Raw genomic sequence first — 8790 nt, 5'->3', positions numbered from 1 at the left:
TTTCCCGTTACGATTATCTTTTTGTTTTGAAAGTCTATAATCTACCTAGGCCTAGGCCCCCTATACCTAGTTGCTAGCTGCCTCCTCTATAGCATGAGGCTCCTAAGAGTCAACACTGCAGAGGAGAAAGGTTGGTTGTGCAGACAGAGTAGGTTTGTGAATCGTCGGCGATAATATGTTAATTTCGCCTGTAAATGAATGATAAAAATATTAATAACATGAAAGTTTTATAATTGTATCTAGGCCTTTAGCCCGGCCTATGACTTCGTAAACTTTAATTTATGAAATAATATGCTAGTCATCTTCAAACCAATACAAATAGCCTAGGCCTATTTGTAAATTGTAATCTAAACAATAAATCAAAGTTGAAGAATTATTGCATTGAGAGAAATTTTTGTACAACATATGCCTAATCATTCATAATCAAGAAGCTATGCCTTGTAAGTAAAAATAGCAGCATTCCCCACACTTTGTTTATAATATTAGTGAGTTATAATATTATCATTATTACTGTATGTATTATTATTATTATTATTATTATTATTATTATTATTATTATTATTATTATTATTTATTTCTATTCATTGAAATTTTGATTTGTAATTTGTAAAACATTTAAACGTTTTGATTTAAAATATGTATTAAAACAATCAATATATTATTATTACATTACAATTTGGGTAGGCCTATATCTTTAAAATATATTTTTATCTTTAAAATCTTTAGTTGCACAATTAATTGATTTGTAAAGCACAATTGGGCATGTTTGCATAGCACAGGACTCCTTGGACAAGTTTTCGCTTTTATTGGAGGATTAAAATTTTATTTTTAATTAAAATTTAAGTTACCTTTGATTCTTCATGTAGCTTTCTGGAAATTTAGTTATATAATTTAACAACAAAGTGCAACATTGCGTCTTTTTATAAATCATTGCTGCTTGAAAATCCTTCATTTTTTTTTTATTATCATCGTAATTAAGCCGATTTAAGTACTATCTTAAGGTGTTCGGCCGAAGAAGTACCGAAATTTAGGCCTGTCTAGGCCTAGTAGTAGTAGTAGGTGGATATATCTTACGCGAAGTGGGGCGGGCGGCGGTACATGCCTTATAATTTACGTCTACTCCGTGGATAGCGAGATTTTTCGATCGCCATGCAAATCCTCCTCCTTTTTGGAATTTTAAGGAAATTAATACATTTTTGTTTCTTTGTTGGATCGATTGCAGCAACCCCAAACCCAACATAACGGTATTTCACATTATAATTATAGCATTAATCATCTATAATATTATTAATTACTGCTAACTTCCTACCCTATCGCGTTGTTTTGTTTTGGTGACAACATGGCCGGTGTAAGTCACGTGATTGAAACCGAGTTGGCCAAACTCTCTCTATCTACGGCTCTGAAGACGCGCTTAAAATTGCTCCATCTTCGGTCCGCTTAAAAAAAGGACTGCTTTAATTTGGCCCACTGATGTTCCATGATACTGAGAGCAAACTAAAGGATATCGTATGTCTATGTTTTATTTGTTAGTGTGTGTATTTATGTGGTTCTTTTAAAGATTTAAATATTTTGAAGGTTTAACTAAATTCTGGGTACTAGTATAAGTTTGTATTTCACTGTTGTAGATTCTATCGGAATATAATCTTAAAATACAAGAAAATACATTTCATAAATGGTTAGTGTATTCCGATTATTATTTTTGAAATTTTTGTGTACGAAAAGTTTAAATTTTGCTGCTGAGGCTGTCATCAGAGACTCGGAGGCTTATAATAGTAAATTACGATTAAAAAAAAACCGGGACCGTCATATGCGCGACATCAAACATTAAGGTTTTTACAATCATCATGTTCGTCTTTACTACTGTAATGAACCTGGCCTAAAATATTAAATGAAATACGGGAAATAGGATTTTGAATAACATTAAAAGCCCACAAAGTGGTATTACTGTATTATGAACATATTAGCCCTACATTTGGCTCCGTGTTTAGCCAGATGCAGTAGCCTATTAAGACCATAAAAAGCAGCAAAAAGTATGAATTCCGACGGTGAGTACGAGGGGTCGTCTTATAACGCCCGACATACAAAAATCGTCCGAAAGCCTTCTCAAAATCGGGGTCGTCGTATATACGCGTATACGTGAGCATATGGTACACTACGTTTGTACACTGTTTTCAGTAAGAATTATACTGTGAAAGACTGGAAGATATGATTTCGACTCAACACAAGACTGCAAGCATGCATTTTTAAAATAGGGGCCTATCTCTATTTAAAAAGGCCCTGTCAGTAAAGTACTAGATATAGCAATTCTCAATGTCGATATTATAAAACATGCATAATTACATATGCATTCTGAAACAGAATAAAAAAACACATAACACATACAAAACATATTATGTAAACCTTTCATAATCCCAACAAAATTCCTAATACACCACCCCCCAACTCCTTAGCCATGCCAAGGGGGCGTAAAGGAGCTCATTATGGCCTCTTGGTCTGAGTTTGAAAGATATTGTAATTTATTTTGGTATAATTGGAAGCTATATAACGCCTTCATCGAAACAACGGCAACTGTTCAGTCACCAGTGACACATATTGTTAACGAACGCTTATACAATGTCATTATTATACAAAATACAATAATGTTTTTTTTTTAGTTGAGGAATGAGAGAGTACACATGTTGATTGGCGTCTGTAAAGCGCGTCTGTAAAGCGCGCCTGTAAAGTTTTCTTAAAACTTACCCTCAGGGATAAATAAAACAATGAAAATCACCCGCCTTGCGTGAATTTTGAATATAGACACAGGCCGGAGATACGTATACTAGGCCTATTCTATGTGTGACGCTCTAGTTCTTATCATGTTAAATATGAAGATGTATGATTGGCTTTACAGTTCCATCAAACTATTGTCATATAATTAATTTCATCTAATTTAACAATAAAAGTGGCAACTCGAGGAATTTGAAAAGGACGGTGGGCGGGGCACTTTCACAGATGGAGCAGACCACCTCAGCTCCACCGTGGATGCTGCTGAGGTAAGATATGACTATGGCGCCTCTAGATGGCCGAAAATGGCACTCTTAGTCTCAGAATTTGAATATACTGTAATTCATTTTTTCTTTCACATATGGAAAAGTTTTTGCCACTTTTTATTACTTGCTAGTTCAGCCACAGAGGAAATAGAACAGTTCTATTTTCTCTATGATCACGAAAGCAGCGGGGGTCAAATCAACCCTGCTGTACAGGTAGTTAGGATCGACCAATTAAAAACATTGGCCATGGGTTTGTTTCATTTTCATTATGGGTTCAAATACTAGCAAAATTCAATTTGCACAGTAAATATTCTTTTGTTAAAACTTAGTACAATATAAAGTGAACAATATTGAGATCTCTCTTTCCGTAATCCACGCTTTCGTGTTGGGGGGATTGGCTTAGCTCTACGCTACACCCCTACAGAACGGTCAAGAATAAATTGCCTTTTTTTTTTTTTTGCAGAAATATAGCCTAATTGCTGTAAATATCTTGTCTTAGGACAATTTTTTTCTAATAAAGGTAATAAAAGCACACAAATTGCACGAAGAAAGAAGTCAAACACTGCGAACACAAGTCAAACCAACAGAAGTATGACGTCATACCATTGAATCGGACTATCACGCTTGATCGTGAGTTGGATGGTTTTTACATTTTCATATTTTCCGATAAAGTTACCCAATTAATCATAAAGTACTAAGTTTTATATCAGCTACAAGCTTAATTATTATATTCTCTCTACGAATCCACTTAGGCCAACTCGAACAAATAAATTGTCTGTGAGTGAGGGAGTAAGAAACGAGCTCGTTTCCCTATATAAATCGGTGTGAGTAGCTGTTATATCGGCGTTTTCCGACAAAACTGTAGGGATTTTTTTCATTTCTTCTTCACGAATTGGTAGATTAATATTTTTTACAACATAATCCGCTTGGGACATTACAAGAAAATCATAGATTTTGTACCGAAAATGTACTTTTGTGAAAAAAATCCAGTTTTCAATGGTTAAGGCGATCTTGGAGAGCAAATAATATAACGTTTCCATATGTTTTTAATACTTTTGAAACATTTAGAAAGGGGAAAGGGAGGTTGGGCCGGATTGGTCCCCTCCTATTTGTGTTAGCTTATCATTAAGGATAACCTCATGCAGGATTTCCTGGAATACTTTATTTTCATTGTGGAATCTTGACTGCGACCTTGTTCGGACATTACAACAATTATGAAGTTGTATTACAGTTAGAGTGATCCTATAAAATAACTAATAGAATTCACCATAATTCGTCAAATATCCGCAGCTTGCTCCTGCACCCCCACCGGGGACAGTTGCTGTCTTTCACTCTAGATGCTCGCTTCGCTTGCGCCATCACCGGAATACCTTGAAATTCGACGCCCCACTTTCTAACGTTCCGCCGCCGTTATCATCGAAGGAATATTTTTCAATTTCTTTGCAAAAATAAACTAAATTGTTCATATATTATACTATCTAACCTCTACCCCGCAATACTATTTCTGAACAATCTGCTTTATAAATAAATCCCGCAGTCATTAGACCGAAATATCCTATAGGTAAAATACGTCATAATTCCAACTCCATATTTGGCGTTGTGTATATCATCGGCGACCAACCAAGCATACATTATGCGCAAAAGAAATAAACAAAAATAATATGCAAATTACTCATGTTTCCCACCGCGTTTCTATTTTTAGTTAAGCTATTTAGAGTACAATAGTTGCATATAGGATTGTGCATGTTAAGTATGAAGTGTCGCTTGTGCATCAACTCCATGCAGGCAACAAACAAGCAAATAACAGCAGCAGTTACAGCAACAACCAGGCCTTATTATTAACTAATCATGTTAGGCAATATACCGTACTCGCGCGAATAAGCGCCCGGGCGCTTAAAATATTTTTTGCAATATTTTTTACACACACCACCCACCTGAAAGATGAATATTTAAGATTGAAACTTAAACCTAAAAAATAATAATCGATAGAAATATTATACCATAACAAATTATACGTAAGTGAATCGTTTATCAACGAAATTCAATAATATACAGTACTTGGAATTTCAAATCAAATCATATGTGTTTAACTGACAAATTCCGAAAGGAGACCAAGCAGACAAGCCTGTATACAGGTTCCAGTAAATACAGGTACAACTCACCACACGTTGCCGTTATAGAAACTCTTTTGTTCCCAACTCCATTCACCTTCATAATAATGTTAATAGATAATTGTGGTTTTAAGTGCAATTTCGACCTAATTTAATTAAGTTTAATGTGTAATTGGTTAATAATGTTTTATATTCTGTTTGTACATCTTGTGACTAGGCCTAGATATTATTTGGTGCTCGTAGTTGTATATCCTTGTTATCTTTTATTTATTACTGTATAGGCTAGGCCTATGTTGTTAACACAGTTGAGGTTAAATTTATTGAGAACATTTTTCCAGGGCAACACAACAATATAAGTACTCTTATTCTAGTGTTAACCATTTTCATTGTATACAATTTGACAGAAAACCAACAAATCTCTCTTGTACTTTTGGTGGCTCTGAAAAGAACCGTTTGGTTTGAAACTGCAGTAAAGATGATTACTTAGAGCTGGTGTATTTGGTGACAGCCTTGGTGCCTTCAGATACGGCATGCTTGGCCAATTCACCCGGCAGCAAGAGACGAACGGCGGTCTGAACTTCCCTGCTGGTGATGGTGGATTTCTTGTTATAGTGAGCAAGACGAGATGCTTCACCGGCAATACGTTCGAAGATATCGTTGACGAAGCTGTTCATGATTCCCATGGCTCTGCTTGAGATACCAGTGTCTGGGTGAACTTGCTTCAACACCTTGTAGATGTAGATGCTGTAGCTCTCCTTTCGTTTACGTTTCCTTTTCTTATCGCCAGTTCTTACGGCTTTAGCATTACCGGCTTTCTTAACAGCTTTTCCTGAAGTTTTTGGAGGCATGTTTTCGATTTACTCTACGAATAGATAACTGATGAACTAAATTAAAGCACGGAGCTATTTATCGAGTTTGATATGCTAATCAGGGATTCATTGTGAATAAGACCGATCACCATAACGCTTCCTACTGGCTGTTAAAAACGCGCGATTGATAATTGTTCTTTGTTTGTTCCCAAAATAACAATAGAAAAGGACAACACCCAGCAAAAGCAATGAGTTCTATTCATTTTTTGGCGCCAATCGTTATTATTTTTAAATTGTCGCTATTTAATGTTCATTAACTAATTAAATAACACATGTAACATAGACAATCACAACATATTTTGGTTGAAAAAAAATTACCATTGTCAGTAAAATACTAAAAGATATTGATTCTTCGATATTAATCAAAGTATGCACAATTACCATGTAGTAATGTAGTTCGATTTATAGAGCGCATTATACCGTCTGAAAGCGCTGTGGCCACCTCGTTAATAACTTTCTTCTCACCTAAGGGTCTCATTTTCAAACAAAATACAAAACACGCATAATATTTTTACTTCGGAATTATCTAAATATATACTCTGTGTTCTATTAGGCCTATCAACCCTCTAAACATTTCAAGTAAAAAGGAAAATTGTTATAGTAAAATACAGTAGGCCTATGTATATAGAGTAAAACTAGAATTTATGTGATAAAAGGATATATAAAAGGCTTCTGTAGCTTTAACTTAGTTTTCATTGGTTTATAAATTGATTATTTCATCCCAAATATATAATTTGAAAAAGTAGAAGAGTACTAAAATTCACAGAAAATTTGAATTAAATTATATCAATATAACAGGTTATGGCACGGTTTTGATATACCAAAACAGTGGCGGATCCATGAATTTGAATACTTATGAATACAAGGCTATATCCAAATATATAATTTTAAAAAATGTAAAAGGGTACTAGAACTAATAGACAATTCGAATTAAATCATATTAATATAACAGGTTAAGGTATGGTTTGATATTCCAATGAGAAGAGGCACCTCGTAATCGACTACTAACATGCATGGTGCCGGGCCACGACTGGTTGATACGCCATTGGATAGCACCCAAAACCTTCGAACATCTGCATCCATCTGAGGTATTTACAGTAAAAAAAAGATATTGAAGAACATTTCTGCCAGGTAGAATCACTAATTTTAACTGATGATTACATGATTAAATTATTTTTAGAGAAACTATATCTTAGTGCTACTGATTTTCTCTAGAAGCTGTTTACTCAAAATCTGCATGGCTGATATGAGGACAATATTCATAACTTCGCTAGTAATAACACCAACCAATTCATATCAAATAAACATCGTTTTACTTGTAGAATTGAATGACAAAAATTGCAAATTTTGAATATTCCAATCAATCAAGGGGTTTTATCATAGTCAGTCACATGGGATTCGTAATAAAAGTTATGCTGTCTATCTGTTACCAATTGTAAGAAAGGAATACAATTGATGTTGAATAAATATATTGTCCAGGCCAGGAGTTATCTGTTTTCATAAATAGCAAATTCCTGGTCCAGTATCTAGCATTGTGAATATGCTTTAAAAGAACTTTGGGGAAAATCAATTTGGAAATTGTTGCTTCGCTATGATTCTCATATTGATTGCTATGATTCTCATATTGATTGCTACTAGGTTATCTAAATATTTATTCATATTAACACAACAAAGAATATCGAGACGACAAAAAAATAGACAACTAGGACACGCATTCAAATCTCTTTCATGATTTGGTGGCTCTGAAAAGAGCCTTTCTGTTTGAGAAATTTATCGACCTATTTGTTCTTGATTTGAGACTTTTTTGGTAGAAGTACAGCCTGGATATTTGGTAATACACCTCCTTGTGAAATCGTTACACTGCCAAGGAGACGGTTTAACTCTTCATCGTTACGGATGGCAAGTTGAAGATGACGGGGGATGATTCTGCTCTTCTTGTTGTCACGAGCAGCGTTGCCAGCCAACTCCAAGATTTCAGCAGTCAAGTACTCGAGCACGGCAGCCATGTAGACTGGTGCTCCTGCACCAACACGGGATCCATAGTTACCCTTTCGTAAAAATCGGTGAACACGACCGACTGGAAACTGAAGTCCAGCACGACTTGACCGGCTCTTGGACTTTCCCTTAGCTTTGCCTCCTTTACCACGTCCAGACATGTTTAGTTCTTACAGTACTTTTTCGTTGACGAACAGGATGAAATTGATTAATGAATGTTTCAATTTCAATAAATCAGTCGCTTTATAAAAGCATTGCTGGCTCAGATCGTTGTGTTATCCATTTGATATATCCTTCCCGTTTTGACCAATCAGCGAATAGCACTACCGTATTCTTAAACGACTTGAAGACGCGCTTAAAATTGCTCCATCTTCGGTCCGCTTAAAAAAAGGACTGCTTTAATTTGGCCCACTGATGTTCCATGATACTGAGAGCAAACTAAAGGATATCGTATGTCTATGTTTTATTTGTTAGTGTGTGTATTTATGTGGTTTTTGAAGGTTTAACTAAATTCTGGGTACTAGTATAAGTTAGTATTTCACTGTTGTAGATTTTTATTTATTTTATTTTATTTCAACTTTATTTCACGAGGGTAGCTCTAACAGCTGCACTACAGTAGTACAGCTGACTTGAAGAGGCCCTCGAAAGAAAAACAATACATAAAAATATATACAATACATTAAGAATCCAAGTAAGTAAAAGCTTCATTACGGCAAAGTTCAAAACAATATAATAAATAAAATATTGGATAAACATTGTAACATTCATTAAAAATACAATAAACTT

General features: G+C 34.8%; 2 protein-coding genes across 2 annotated transcripts; both read right to left on the bottom strand.

Moving 5' to 3' along the window:
• Nucleotides 1-5108: 5108 nt before the first annotated feature.
• Nucleotides 5109-6020, bottom strand: LOC117106950 (histone H2B, gonadal-like). Its single transcript, XM_033248469.1, has one exon. The coding sequence runs from the start codon at nt 5986-5988 to the stop codon at nt 5620-5622; it is 369 nt and encodes a 122-aa protein (XP_033104360.1). The 5' UTR covers nt 5989-6020; the 3' UTR covers nt 5109-5619.
• Nucleotides 6021-7323: 1303 nt separating this feature from the next.
• LOC117106949 (late histone H2A.2.2-like) lies at nt 7324-8348 on the bottom strand. Its single transcript, XM_033248468.1, has one exon. The coding sequence runs from the start codon at nt 8163-8165 to the stop codon at nt 7788-7790; it is 378 nt and encodes a 125-aa protein (XP_033104359.1). The 5' UTR covers nt 8166-8348; the 3' UTR covers nt 7324-7787.
• Nucleotides 8349-8790: the final 442 nt, after the last annotated feature.

The sequence above is a fragment of the Anneissia japonica genome, unplaced genomic scaffold (genome assembly GCF_011630105.1).
Source record: "Anneissia japonica isolate Jap-2015-1 unplaced genomic scaffold, ASM1163010v1 scaffold17489_len8811_cov141, whole genome shotgun sequence".
NCBI lineage: Eukaryota > Metazoa > Echinodermata > Crinoidea > Comatulida > Comatulidae > Anneissia > Anneissia japonica.
This window is presented reverse-complemented; position numbering and strand designations above follow the sequence as displayed.